Consider the following 15,069-nt stretch of genomic DNA (forward strand, 5'->3'; position numbering starts at 1 on the left):
TACATTTTAAGCCTGGGAGCAGAAATGCTGATGATCTGGTTTTTATTTAATAATATGGAGAGCGTCCTTTCTTCCTGGCTCCATGTCTCTAATTATGTCACACAGTGATTCGCTCTCTATTGCACAAAATCACCAAAACACAGCACAAATCCCACCAATGATTCAATGCCTTATAAACCAACGAGTCAGGAATTGAAGCAACATGCTGAATGAAGCTCCGAATGTCATTGATCACACGACTCTGTTCAGGGAAACCAAGCCTCGGCACAGTGTTTCTGAAGCAGTGTGTTGATTTTTTGACACATATGCTGGAGCTTCAACCATCACTACTTTTTTTTTTACATTCTTTCTTAAATAAATAAAAAGGTTAAACAAAGATTTAGATCACTTATTAAATTAGGTTACTCGTGTTCAAACGATAGACAATCCCTCTACTGTCTGATTACACTTTATTTACAACAAAGAAAAGTAGAAAATAAAACATTAAGCTGTTGTCAGGAAGTTGAAACTCAAACATTGGAAAACTTTGATTAGAAATCACCTGCATGGTAAGTATGTATGGAGGCTCAGAGACATACTGAGCCTCCATACATACTAACCACTAAGTGCAATAATTACTGACTGTAGAGAGGAAGCTGGGAGCAGCAGTGAGTGCACCTGTAGGAAGTTTCAAAGGAGGTGACCAATCAGTAATGTGGGAGTCTGGAGAGAGGAGCGTTGTGAGGGGTAGTGGGTCACAGCCCAACAGAACAAAACATTGCTGCACTCATTATCGGTGGATGGGAGCAGTTCTCATGATGTTTAAAGCTGCCATCTATGAAGACAGACAGCAGGCTGAAAGCTCAAGTTACTGTAGAAAGCAGGAAAAGATCAGGTTTAGTGCTGCAGAACTGCTGCAGTCTGAGCACAGATGTTAGGAGTATAGCAGGGTGCGCTAGAGCCTCTCAGGTGACTCCATCCATGAGCCCTGATGACACAGTTTAGGTATGTGGAGTTCTGTTTATGTTCCCCTAATGCCCATAAACTTTGGTCTAGCCAGAGTGTTTATACTGGGGATGATATTGGTTTTATATTGTGTTGTCTATACTTTCTAAATAAGGCAAAGTGCTGTGACAGTAAACTTTCTTGACTCTAAATTTCAATGTGCACCCTCATTCTAAGCTGAATACAGTTGAGCTGAGACAACTTTTAATTTATTAAGGTTTAAATGTCAAAAGCAACTTGGACAGCAAAACAGAAGAGGGCAAAAAGGACCAGGGTAGCATCCAGTCTGCCTAACATAAAAGGAAAAGGTTATGAATGTCAGTAAGTGTTGGCTAATTTTCTAGTATACCCAAAATAAATTTGGAAATTTCCTCCATTCCTTATTCTGTCTTTTACTCTTCTTGACCAAAAGTTTAAAATGTAGAGAAAAAGATTCCCATCTTGTTGGTCTATCAGTCTCTGATAAGCTGTCAGTAATTTGTGTTCATCTGGACTATTTGAATGAGAAAGAAAAGCAATTAGTGCAGCAAATTTACGTGAGAAAGTCAGGTGATTTTTTTTTAAACACAACTCTGACAAGTATTTTAACTCAGAAATTATCTCTGCTGTAAAAAGGGTTGAACACATGCTCTTCCTAGAATAAATTACAGCCTGATAACCCTCCCTCTTCTTCCTGCTCTCTCACTTAGCACCTCCTCTCTCTCCACCTATTTCCTTGTTTCCTCCCGATTCCTCGACAATCTACACGTGTGTTTGAATGTAACCAATGAGGTGACGCGGAAAAGCTGACACTCCCCATTCACTGCAGAAATTCATGTTGTTATTGTCAGAGCTCAGACCAGTTTCAGTTATAAGGAAGTGAAACTCACACAGTCACTGACACTGAGAGGAGAAATGGCGCAGAAAGGAGTTCAGCTGGACCGAGAAACCTTCTCTTGTTCGATCTGTTTGGATCTTCTGAAGGATCCGGTGGCTCTTCCCTGTGGACACAGCTACTGTATGAACTGTATTAATGGCTTTTGGGATGAAGAGGAAGAGAAGAAAATCTACAGCTGCCCTCAGTGCAGACAGACGTTCACACCGAGGCCTGTCCTGGTGAAAAACACCATGTTAGCAGTTTTAGTGGAGCAGCTGAAGAAGACTGGACTCCAAGCTGCTCCTGCTGATCACTGCTATGCTGGACCTGAAGATGTGGCCTGTGATGTCTGCACTGGAAGAAAAATGAAAGCAATTAAGTCCTGTTTGATGTGTTTGGTTTCTTACTGTGAGAAACACCTTCAGCCTCATTATGATGTGGCTCCATTAAAGAAACACAAGCTGGTGGAGCCCTCCAAGAAGCTCCAGGAGAACATCTGCTCTCGTCATGATGAGGTGATGAAGATGTTCTGTCGTACTGATCAGCAGATTATCTGTTATCTCTGCTCTGTGGATGAACATAAAGGCCACGACACAGTCTCAGCTGCAGCAGAAAGGACTGAGAGGCAGAGAGAGCTGGAGGTGAGTCGACAAAACATCCAGCAGAGAATCCAGGACGGAGAGAAAGATGTGAAGCTGCTTCAACAGGAGGTGGAGGCCATCAATCAGTCTGCTGATCAAACAGTGGAGCACAGTGAGAAGATCTTCACTGAGCTGATCCATCTCATCCAGAAAAGAAGCTCTGATGTGAAGCAGCAGATCAGATCCCAGCAGGAAACTGAAGTGAGTCGAGTCAAAGAGCTTCAGGAGAAGCTGGAGCAGGAGATCACTGAGCTGAAGAGGAAAGATGCTGAGCTGAAGCAGCTCTCACACACAGAGGATCACATCCAGTTTCTACACAACTACCCCTCACTGTCAGCACTCAGTGAGTCTACAGACTCATCCAGCATCAATATCCGTCCTCTGAGCTACTTTGAGGATGTGACAGCAGCTGTGTCAGAGGTCAGAGATAAACTACAGGACATTCTGAGAGAGGAATGGACAAACATCTCACTGACAGTCACCGAAGTGGATGTTTTACTACCTAATCAGGAGGAACGCCTCGTGGATGCATTACACCTCCCCCGTGTAGTGCCTCCACTTTTAGTGGCTCCCCGTGCAATGCCTTCCCCTGTAGTGCCGTCATTTGCGCCTTCACCTGTAGTGCCTTCATTTGCGCCTTCACCTGTAGTGCCGTCATTTGCGCCTTCCCCTCTGGTGTCTCCCCGTGTAGTGCCTCCCCGTGCAATCCCTCCCCGTGTAGTGCCTCAACTTCCTTACTTTGTAGAAACTCTACATGAGCCTCCCCTTTTTTTAGTCCCCCCTTCTTTGACAAACAAAAACAAAAACAAAAAAAAATAGGGTTGTGATTGGATTCAATGTTGCTTGCTTTGGTTCATTTCTAGTTCACTTTAGCTTTCTCTGTTCATGGTCCTTTGAGTTTAGTATTATTTTTGTAGTAAGGTTTTCAAGATTTATTTTCTTGATTATTTTGTCAGTAAATTTTGGTTAATTTTGCTACTTTTTCGAAGGAAGACAATTGTGTTCAGAGTTTATCTAAACTTTTATTTCCTTTTTCTTACTACAGCAGTTGATTAATGCACTATATGCATGCTGAAGAAAAATGAAAGCTAAGAAAAAGAATAAAACTAAAGAGGAAAAAAGATAAATGACTCTTAATTTCAGTTTTAACCAATATGTTCTAGAAACACCTTTGATTTCTCTAAAGACAACTGTAATAAGTAGGAGTCAGTCTCTCAAACTCTGCAAAGTCTTTCCTACAACACATTCCCAGAGGAATTAAACCATGAAAAGGATCCAAACCATAGTAAAGTCAAGTGGAGTTATGAGGAGCAGTCAGAAATAGAAGTTTATCAAACAGAAGCCCTAAAATATTTTACTCAGACTTTAATTAGATGTTTTTGACACTAGGACACACAGCACAGTTAGGTTTTACACTAAGTGTTGTGTGTTTCAAGGTCACAGAAACGTCACAGGATAGGAGCTGGTGATTTAGCAGCTCAGCAGCTCATTCAATGTGTGAGAATGAGTGAATGAACACAAACAACCCACTCTCAGCAGATAATCTGTTTCCATCATGGTGGTGCATCTTTACTGTATATTGATGTTTCTCTACATCACATACAAAGATACAATACGTTTTGTAAATTTAGTGTTATTATTGCCATTGGTGGGGTTCTTGGTCTGAGATAATTTTGTGGTTTTCAGTTCAAATAAAATAGTTATTGTTGCATTTGTGAGTCAGAGGTTTCCTTGATTGAGTTCAGAAAATTTGTTTTTTACAGTTTTGAGAAAACAGTGGAAGATTTGAAGAAGTGTCTCTCAGTGTCTCTCTCTTGTGAAGCACTATTTGAATTTATATCTTTAAAGATGCTATATAAATAAAGTTTCAGTTAGTTACTTGTGTGATAAACATCTCACTGACAGTCACTTAGGTGAATGTTTTACTATCAGATCCAGCAGACTCCAACTGAATTCTTAAAATATTCAAGTTAAATCACACTGGATCCAATCACAGCATATGCGCATCTTTTATTATCAGGGGGAACACAAAAGTAACCACAATGAAATAAAAGTCTTATTCTGATCATCCAGACAGATTCACTGAAAGGTGTCAGGTCCTGAGAAGAGAGAGTGGAGAGGGAGAGGCGTTTGTGTAGCATTCACATACAATAATAGCAAGCTTGAAGAGTAGGAGTGTACCTGGATCACAGAGCAGGTATTTTGTCCTTCTACAGCGTCTCTGAAACCATGACTCTCCTCCACAGAGTCCAGACCACATTCACTCAGCCGCTCTATGCTGGACTGGCTATACATAGATGAATGTTTTTTGTTTTTGTTTTTTAAACACAGAAAAACAATTGCTGAGTTCAATAAAATGAAATAGGCTAGTCTTTCATATGGTTGTCCACATGTAAATGTTATCTAAATGTTTTTTGAATATGTATATTAATGCATTTGTATGTTATTGTTGTTTCTCCTTCACTTCCTGGGCCTTCCATTATCACACAGTTTTTATTTTCTAAATAAAAAACAAATGGATTTATCAGAATATGGTTGATCCCAATCAACAAGGAGATTATTCATGTTTATTGTTTAATGTGGGAACCAACTGAAGGGTTTTCTAATAAATAAATCTTTCTTCTGTCTTCCGTCAGGGTCTTGACGTCAGACTGGTTTATTTTTTTGTTTTTTACATTTTACAGAATTTAATTATGTTATTAGGTCCATACCCAGTGGTATATTAGAATCAAAGTCTTCAAAAAGCAACAGGTCCTCACACCTGAACACATCATATAAATGCAAATGAGCAATAAATGCACAAACAGACATGTAAGGAAAAGCTTCTGATTCCAGGAATTCTTTTCAAATACTGCATCACAAAGAAAAACTGAATCTGTAAATAATAATAACTCATAAACATGTGAAGCTTTTAAATGTTTATGACAGTTATACTTTTTTCAAGTCTAGCAGGAAAGTAAAGCTAAATGATTTGTACTTGCACATAATGTTTGATTACAGTATGCACTGTGTGATAGCCACAGGGCAGGCCTTGTTTTCTTTTTGTCTGCGTCTGTCTCTTTCAGGCAACTGGTAGGCGGAGCTGACCTGATTTTGGATGAACATACGCGAGCAGGTCAGACTCAGGTGCACTATAAAGCATCCCTGTCAGAACCTCTCACAGGCATTTCTCTGCTCCTCTCTTTGTCATGGATGCTACTTGCTATTAACCATTTGCACTTTTCCTTGGGTACATTTTTAAGTCACTGCAGAGTGACCACCTAAATACAGCTAAATGTGAATACAGCTACTTTTAGTACCATTGATGTTAAGTTAGAGTCTTTTTCTCCAATCGATCTTTCTGAGTTAACTTCAATAATTACTTCCTCCAAACCATCAACGTGTCTTTTAGAACCCATTCCTACAAAACTGCTCAAAGAAGTCCTGCCATTAATTAATTCTTCGATCTTAAATATGATCAACCTATCTCTAATAATCGGCTATGTACCACAGGCCTTCAAGGTGGCTGCAGTTAAACCTTTACTCAAAAAGCCATCTCTAGACCCAGCAGTCTTAGCTAATTATAGGCCAATCTCCAACCTTCCTTTCATATCAAAAATCCTTGAAAGAGTAGTTGTCAAACAGCTAACAGATCATCTGCAGAGGAATGGTTTATTTGAAGAGTTTCAGTCAGGTTTCAGAGTTCATCACAGCACAGAAACAGCTTTAGTGAAGGTTACAAATGATCTTCTTATGGCCTCTGACAGTGGACTCATCTCTGTGCTTGTCCTTCTTGACCTTAGTGCAGCATTCGATACTGTTGACCATAATATCCTATTAGAGCGATTAGAACATGCTGTAGGTATTACAGGTATTGCACTGCAGTGGTTTGTATCATATCTATCTAATAGACTCCAATTTGTGCATGTAAATGGAGAGTCCTCTTCACACACTGAGGTTAATTATGGAGTTCCACAGGGTTCAGTGCTAGGACCAATTCTGTTTACATTATACATGCTTCCCCTAGGCAGCATCATTAGAAGACATAGCATATATTTTCACTGCTATGCAGATGACACCCAGCTCTATCTGTCCATGAAGCCAGATAACACACACCAATTAGTTAAACTGCAGGAATGTCTTAAAGACATAAAGACCTGGATGGCCGCTAACTTTCTGCTTCTTAACTCAGATAAAACTGAGGTCATTGTACTCGGCGCTGAAAAGCTTAGAAATATGGTATCTAACCAGATTCTTACTCTGGATGGCATTACCTTGGCCTCCAGTAACGCTGTGAGGAACCTTGGAGTCATTTTTGACCAGGATATGTCCTTCAACGCACATATTAAACAAATATGTAAGACTGCGTTCTTCCATTTGCGCAACATCTCTAAAATTAGAAATATCCTGTCTCAGAGTGATACTGAAAAACTAGTTCATGCATTTATTACTTCCAGGCTGGATGACTGTAATTCATTGTTATCAGGATGTCCAAAAAACTCACTGAAAAGCCTTCAGCTAATCCAAAATGCTGCAGCAAGAGTACTGACAGGGACTAGAAAGAGAGAGCATATTTCTCCTGTTTTGGCTTCCCTTCATTGGCTTCCTGTTAAATCCAGAATTGAATTCAAAATCCTGCTCCTCACATACAAGGTCTTAAATAATCAGGCCCCATCTTATCTTAATGACCTTGTAGTACCATATCACCCTATTAGAGCACTTCGCTCTCGCTCTGCAGGCCTACTTGTTGTTCCTAGAGTATTTAAAAGTAGAATGGGAGGGAGAGCCTTCAGTTTTCAGGCCCCTCTTCTGTGGAACCAGCTTCCAGTTTGGATTCGGGAGACAGACACTATCTCTACTTTTAAGATTAGGCTTAAAACTTTCCTTTTTGCTAAAGCATATAGTTAGGGCTGGACCAGGTGACCCTGAATCCTCCCTTAGTTATGCTGCAATAGACGTAGGCTGCCGGGGGATTCCCATGATGCATTGAGTTTTTCCTTCCCACTGTCGCCAAAGTGCTTGCTCATAGGGGGTCATATGATTGTTGGGTTTTTCTCTGTATCTATGAAGCGCCTTGAGGCGACTTTTGTTGTGATTTGGCGCTATATAAATAAAATTGAATTGAATTGAATTAAAGACAAATTTTCTCAAATCAGCTTTGAATTTAGTGTTAAGACATGCAGAACAAAACAAAACCTTTTATTTTCACATGCTTGCTTCTGACTCAAATAGTGGGAGATGACAGAGGCAGCAGGTGGAGGAAAAGCCTGTGGAGGAGGTCACCTTGTGGCCGTAACTAATGGTGGCGAGTCAGAGGTGGGAGAGTGGCTTCTCCCTTGCTTCCTCTTTCACAAAGAAGAACGAAGCGAAGGTACAAGAGGAGAATGTGGAGAGACAAAGGATAAAGATTAAGAATAAATCTGTCATCAAAACAAAACTCTGAACATAGGAACTGAGCCACTAAACCGGAGCCTAACCAAACTAGAGTTGATAGTCCAGGAGTCCAAGCTGTTCAGGAGGCCGACCCAGGGGGCCAACGTTGAGCCAGACGTGAACGATGCGGTGGCATGCCAACCAGAGGGCCAGACGAGGCAGGGCCAGACGAGGCAGGGCCAGACGAGGCAGGGCCAGACGAGGCAGGGCCAGACGAGGCAGGGCCAGACGAGGCAGGGCCAGACGACGGCGTGGCAGCCGCAAACAATGGAGCAGGTGGTGGCTCTGCAGGCTGGATGGAACCCTTGGACCCTCCAGCGAAGACTGAAGACGCCTGAGGCGATCCCTTGGACCCTCCAGCTGAGACTGAAGACGGCTGAGGCGATCCCTCGGACCCTCCAGTGGAAGCAGGCTGCTGAACAAGCCCACGGACCCTCCAGCGAATGCAGGCTCTGGGCCAGCAGGCACGGAGATCTCTGGCAGAGTCGAGACAAAACCAGCAGGCGCAGAAACCTCTGGCGGAGACGAGACAGGACCAGCAGGCCTGGAGACCTCTGGCAGAGACGAAGCTGATTGGAGCTGCACAGGACGGTGGCTCTGCTCAAGCAGTAACAGCAAGATGCAGTCCTTAGCTGGCTGAATGAGCTCACTAGAGCTTCCAGCATAGAATGGAGGTGGCAGAGTTAACTCCCCTGAGCTTTCAGCAGGGATTAAAGACTGAGACAGCAACCTGTTTCTCTCCTCTCAGGAAAAACAGGTTGCGCTGGCTTCTTCATGTCCAGGCGTCCAGAGTTAGCTGAGGGCTGAAACCCAGCCTCTGGGGAGGCCCTGGAGCAACAGTCTCTAAATAGGCCAGGTCTTGAGAAACACAAAAGTCTTAGTAGGGCTATCCCCCTCCTGAGATATGAGTGGGTGGAGATAGTGGCTGAATAGACTGTGGAGCTGTAACCTGAGTTGATAGGTTACAATTAATCCTGATTAGTCTCACCTGTGTACACAGTCTTTCCCTATTCCCCTTATTAGCCCTAATGGGTATAAATTAGTGTGAACAGCATAACATATATTTGTGGTGTGGTTTTTGATAAGAGATTAACTTGGGAAAATCCCATAGAGCACGTTATGGGGAAAAGTAAAAAGGTTCTTAATATTATGAGGTGTTTAGTAGGGCTGACATGGGGTGCCAATTTTGATGCACTTAAAAGTATTTATGTTACTTTAATTCGGTCAAGATTAGATTATGGGTGTGTGGTATATAGGGAAGCTGGATGTAATCCAAGCTCGAGCAATGAGACTTTGCTTAGGGGCAGTTAAAACAACGCCAATATGTGCTCTACAAGTGGAATCAGGAGAAATGCCACTGTATATTAGAAGGCAACAGTTGATGGTTAACTATTGGATACATTTGAAAGGTCATGACGAAAACCATCCTGTTAATAAAGTGCTAGATAATTGTTGGGAAAGAGGAAAGGATTTTAAAAATAGTTTTGGGTTGGGGTTGATAGAGTGAGAGCTTTTAAAGTGTATGACAAAGACTTCAGTCAGACAGTGTTGTGGCCTTTACGACCCACATGGACATGGGATTACATTAAAGTAGGCAGATCATTAACAGATACTAAGAGAGGAAATTTACAACAGATATTTGTCAAGAATTTTATAACCGATTGGAGAGCAAATATAGTGACTTTTTACAGTTGTAAACAGATGGGTCGAAATATCCCAGAACTGAAGCAACTGGGGTAGCAGTGGTAATTCCAGAGTTAAGTATCAAGATTGCAAAAAGAACATCAAATCTTCTGAGTACATATGCAGTTGAGTTATATGTCATACTGTTGGCTTTAGAATGGGTGGAAGACAGCAGAATTTCAAAAGTGATAATATGTAGTGATTCATTGTCAGCATTATTAAGTACTGAAAAAGGAAACACAAGTAAGCAAATTTTGTATGACCTTCTTTTTGCTCATCATAGATTGTCTGAACAAAATAAACATATAGTAATAATGTGGACTCCAGCTCATGTAGGTATTTTGGGGAATGAAAGAGCAGATATTTTGGCTAAAGCAGCTGTCAAAAAAGTAGATTTAGATGTACAGATACCATTGTCAAAATCTGAAGGGAAAAGTATCGTTTGGACAGAAAGTAAGAACTTCTGGCAAATGGCATGGGATAATGAAACAAAAGGGAAACATTTATATAGGGTACAAAACACAATAGAATTTAAGAGGAGTAGTGGGTTAAATAGACAGGAGGAGGTTATTATAAGTAGAATATGAACAGGTCATTGCTTTCTAAATGGTACTCTTTTTAGGATGGGGAAACATCCGACTGGGTTGTGTGGTTGGTGTAATGCTATGGAGACGGTTGAACGTGTGCTTATTAGTTGTAGGAAGTATGTCACAGGAGGGTGATGAGGGTTGAAATGAGTGGTGGAATGGAAGTTATGTTAGAAAAAGTGGTTAATCAGTTAAGTCATGGTGAAGGGAAAGGGGCGGTTTTTTGTTTTTTGAGAAATACTGGTCTCATCAAGAGGATCTGAGGACTCGGAAGTTAAGTAAGAGTAAAAGCCAGGAGATGGCAGTAGCGCAACATCTTTGGATGCAAGCTGCCGTTAAACATGAAGGAAGAAGAAGAAGAAGAAGAGCCTATATTTGTATAAATAGTTTCAGTTATCCTTTGTTCTTTGTGACCTTGTCTGTTTTTCAGTTTGGATTTTGTTTGTTGCTTTTCTTCTGAATTTTTGTGGTGTTCTTGCTGGACTGTCACGGGTTGCTCTGAGGATCCACACGCAGGACTCCGGGGTTGTGATTTAACAGAGAAAGTTTTATTTACAGGCAGTGCGGAAATTGTGTTATTTACAAGACGTGAGGGGCGGGGTTCCAGGAAAAAAGGGAAATCCCACACATGTCCATGCCGACCTCTCTCCACACTCCACACGGGGATGGGTCTGGGGAATCTAGAGACACAGAAACACACTTTAACGTCTGATATGTCGGCACAGGAACAATGAGTGAACAATGAACTCACCCAAAACTCTGACTGATTGGGACCCACACCCAGTTTCACACCTTGGCTCAGGTGATTAGAGGATCATCAGGGGGTCCTTTTGTCCCTCTGTGGGGGGACACTCCCACTAGGTTTATATCTGGGACTCTCCACCATTTGACCTTAGAACTGAAGAAGCTTCTCGGATGAGAGGTGAAACGTCTTCAAGCAACTTAAAGAAGTCCAGACGCTTTTCTTTACAAGCTCCTTTGACTACGATGACCTGGATGACTGAGAACCTTCACAGACATAATAAACAAAGTTTTGGTTCCATAACATTTTTCTATCATTGCTTTATTATGGATTAGGTGCAAGAGTTGTTAAAATGTATAATTAAATAATAGATGAATTCAATAGCAAATTCTGCCTCATTCTCATATGGACAGCAAGTGGAATGTGATAGATGAGATGAGGAGATGGAAGGAAGAAGAGAGGCAAAGAGTGATTCACAGGCAGAGCTTAGTTTATTTCCCACAGTTTTGTTGCCTTATGGTTCCAAGCGCTGTGACCAGTCTTTGTGTTTTATTATTATCTCATAACACTTGTTTAATCAGCTACCCTCTCTCCTGTGGACTGTTTAATCTCTACAGTCTCAGATCAACACAGCCCTGCCCTCCAGCACTATCAGCAGCAAGAGAAGAAGCAACCCCCCAAACAGCAACATTGTACCCATCAGGTAAAAAAAAGGCTACGTTTGCTTTGCATCGTGCCCACCTGATGACAGTGATATAGTGTGATGCGATTCCATATTAGATTCTTGATGAATGTGGGTTGTTGTTCTTCAGCCTGCTTCTATGAGCCCTTTTTAACTGTGAGCACCCGCCCCTTTAAACATCTCTGCACTGCCCTGACTAAATGTATATATAAACTGTCTCTATGGTTTACAGTCTGAGTCTGACAAGCTGTCAGCTGTTCATTTCTGCTATTTGAATTGTTAAAAGAAACAGAAACTATTCATTTAGCAGATTAACAAAAAGGATAGAGAGGCATCCAGTTATTGACATTTATATTATTTAGTTAAAGGTTTGAACAGAAAACAATTAAACACAGAGCCTCTCCCCGCTTTCTGGAATGAATCACAGCATGAAAACCCTTCCTCTTCTTCCTGCTCTCTAGCTAAGCACCTCCTGTCTGTCCATATCTTTCTGTGTTCCCTCCCCTTTAGATCTACATTATGAAGATGGGTGTAACCAACATGTGTTGGCAGGCCCCATCACATGTTGTTCAGATCAGAGGTCAGAACAGCTTCTATAATAAGGAAGTGAAACTTACACAGTCACTGACACTGAGAGGAGAAATGGCGCAGAAAGGAGTTCAGCTGGACCGAGAAACCTTCTCTTGTTCGATCTGTTTGGATCTTCTGAAGGATCTGGTGACTATTCCCTGTGGACACAGCTACTGCATGAAGTGTATTAAAAGCTTCTGGGATGAAGAGGAAAAGAAGAAAATCTACAGCTGCCCTCAGTGCAGACAGACTTTCACAGCGAGGCCTGTCCTGGAGAAAAACACCATGTTAGCAGTTTTAGTGGAGCAGCTGAAGAAGACTGGACTCCAAGCTGCTCCTGCTGATCACTGCTATGCTGGACCTGAAGATGTGGCCTGTGATGTCTGCACTGGAAGAAAAATCAAAGCCTTCAAGTCCTGTTTATTCTGTCTGGCATCTTACTGTGAGAAACACCTTCAGCCTCATTATGATGTGGCTGCATTAAAGAAACACAAGCTGGTGGAGCCCTCCAAGAAGCTCCAGGAGAAGATCTGCTCTCGTCATGATGAGGTGATGAAGATGTTCTGCCGTACTGATCAGCAGAGTATCTGTTATCTCTGCTCTGTGGATGAACATAAAGGCCACGACACAGTCTCAGCTGCAGCAGAAAGGACTGAGAGGCAGAGAGAGCTGGAGGTGAGTCGACAAAACATCCAGCAGAGAATCCAGGACAGAGAGAAAGATGTGAAGCTGCTTCAACAGGAGGTGGAGGCCATCAATCAGTCTGCTGATCAAACAGTGGAGCACAGTGAGAAGATCTTCACTGAGCTGATCCATCTCATCCAGAAAAGAAGCTCTGATGTGAAGCAGCAGATCAGATCCCAGCAGGAAACTGAAGTGAGTCGAGTCAAAGAGCTTCAGGAGAAGCTGGAGCAGGAGATCACTGAGCTGAAGAGGAAAGATGCTGAGCTGAAGCAGCTCTCACACACAGAGGATCACATCCAGTTTCTACACAACTACCCCTCACTGTCAGCACTCAGTGAGTCTACAGACTCATCCAGCATCAATATCCGTCCTCTGAGCTACTTTGAGGATGTGACAGCAGCTGTGTCAGAGGTCAGAGATAAACTACAGGACATTCTGAGAGAGGAATGGACAAACATCTCACTGACAGTCACTGAAGTGGATGTTTTACTGTCAGATCCACCAGAGCCAAAGACCAGAGCTGGATTCTTAAAATATTCATGTGAAATCACACTGGATCCAAACACAGCAAACACATGGCTGTTATTATCAGAGGGGAACAGAAAAGTAACAAACATGTATCAACAACAGTCTTATTCTGATCATCCAGACAGATTCACTGGATGGTCTCAGGTCCTGAGTAGAGAGTCTGACTGGACGTTGTTACTGGGAGGTGGAGTGGAGAGGGGGAGTTTATGTCGCAGTCGCTTACAAGAATATCAGCAGAGCAGGGAGTGGAAATGAATGTGGTCTTGGACATAATGACAAATCTTGGTCATTAGATTGTGACAACAACAGTTATACATTTCAGTACAACAAGATCCAAACTCGTGTCTCAGGTCCTCGTTCCTCCAGAGTAGGAGTGTACCTGGATCACAGAGGAGGTATTTTGTCCTTCTACAGCGTCTCTGAAACCATGACTCTCCTCCACAGAGTCCAGACCACATTCACTCAGCCGCTCTATGCTGGACTTTGGGTTGGACACATGGCTGAGTTCATTAAAGTGAAATAGACTGAAGTCTTTCATATTGTTGTAAGTTTAAATCTGTATTTTAGTTCCCTTTTAGTTTCTCTCCATCATTATTGTGATATTTATGTGCTGCACATAAATCAGATGTCAGTCAAACATTATGGGCAGAACCTCGACATCTTCAAGATGTTGTCTCGCGTAGTGCCTCCCTGCACCCCATTAGTGGTTCCCCGTGTACAGCATCAATCAGCTATTTCAGATGTAAGAAGAAGGTTACGCCAGAACCAACTGAAAATGTTAAAAAATAATAGAAAAAAATTCTAATGACATTCAATGAAGTGGATGTTTTACTTACACCATCAGAGCTAAAGAGGCAGGAGAGACGCCTCCTGTGTGGAGCCCTCCCCATTGAGTGTTGTTAGTGTTGCTTCTAGTACACTTCTAGATTTGTCTGTTCATGGGTTGGTTTTATTTTTGTTGTAGGTATTTCATATTTTATTTCCTTGATTATTTTATTAGTTAATTTTGGTTAATTTTGCTAGTTTTTCCAAAGGAAACTTCCCATGTCTCTTTAGTCGTGGAGGCTATCACTGCTCATAATAATTTTATGATTTTCATTTTAAACATATATATTTTTTCCAAATGTAAATCTTAAATCTAAATGTAAATTAAAAATTTTATTTAACATGTATATTAATGCTTTTGTATGTTATTGTTGTTTCTCCTTCACTTCATGGGTTTTCCATTATCACAGTTTTTATTTTCTAAATCAAAAAACAAATGGGGTGTTATCAGAACGTTTCTGTGATCACACTTGACGAGGAGATTAGTCATTATGTTCATTGTTTAATGTGGGAACCAGCTGAAGGGTTTTCTAATAAATACATCTTTGAACAAAGTCTTTTCTTCAGTCTTCATTCCAGGATCTTGACGTCAGACTGGTGTTAGTTTGGGTGTGTTTTCCTTTGGAATATGAGGTTTATTTTTTGGTTTTTACATTATACAGAATTTAACTCTGTTAGTAGGTCCATACCCAGTGTTATATTAAAATCAATGAAAGTCTCCAAAAAGCCGCAGGAGGTCCTCAAACCTGAACACATCATCGCATAAATGAAATGAGAAATTAATGCACACACAGACATGTAAGAAAAAGCTTCGGATTCCAGGAATTCTTTTCAAATACTGCATCACAAAGTAAAACTGATTCTGTAAATATTAC

The 15,069-nt window shown here is 41.5% G+C and overlaps 2 protein-coding genes across 3 annotated transcripts in view; both read left to right on the forward strand.

The window, feature by feature from the left end:
- Window positions 1–359: 359 nt before the first annotated feature.
- Window positions 360–5,359, forward strand: LOC146497065 (E3 ubiquitin/ISG15 ligase TRIM25-like). 2 transcript variants are annotated; one of them, XM_085140837.1, is made up of 2 exons: window positions 1,599–2,682; window positions 4,650–5,343. In XM_085140837.1, the coding sequence occupies exons 1-2, from the start codon at window positions 1,879–1,881 to the stop codon at window positions 4,704–4,706; spliced, it is 861 nt and encodes a 286-aa protein (XP_084996963.1). In that variant the 5' UTR covers window positions 1,599–1,878; the 3' UTR covers window positions 4,707–5,343. The 2 variants fall into 2 exon arrangements, with proteins under 2 accessions (XP_084996962.1, XP_084996963.1); XM_085140836.1 differs by having other exon boundaries at window positions 360–5,359.
- A 6,855-nt stretch (window positions 5,360–12,214) lies between these two features.
- Window positions 12,215–15,069, forward strand: part of LOC146497066 (tripartite motif-containing protein 16-like) — a 112,049-nt gene continuing 109,194 nt past the window's right edge. The window contains exon 1 of the mRNA XM_085140706.1: window positions 12,215–13,513. Within this exon, the coding sequence (XP_084996832.1) occupies window positions 12,230–13,513 (1,284 nt within the window). The 5' untranslated portion in view covers window positions 12,215–12,229. The remainder of the gene's footprint in view (window positions 13,514–15,069) is intronic.

This window comes from Neolamprologus multifasciatus, chromosome 18 (genome assembly GCF_963576455.1).
Source record: "Neolamprologus multifasciatus chromosome 18, fNeoMul1.2, whole genome shotgun sequence".
NCBI classification, from domain to species: domain Eukaryota; kingdom Metazoa; phylum Chordata; class Actinopteri; order Cichliformes; family Cichlidae; genus Neolamprologus; species Neolamprologus multifasciatus.

Coding starts and splice junctions, on each gene's coding strand:
- LOC146497065 (XM_085140836.1), top strand. CDS start 1,879: ATGGCGCAGAAAGGAGTTCAGCTGGACCGAGAAACCTTCTCTTGTTCG.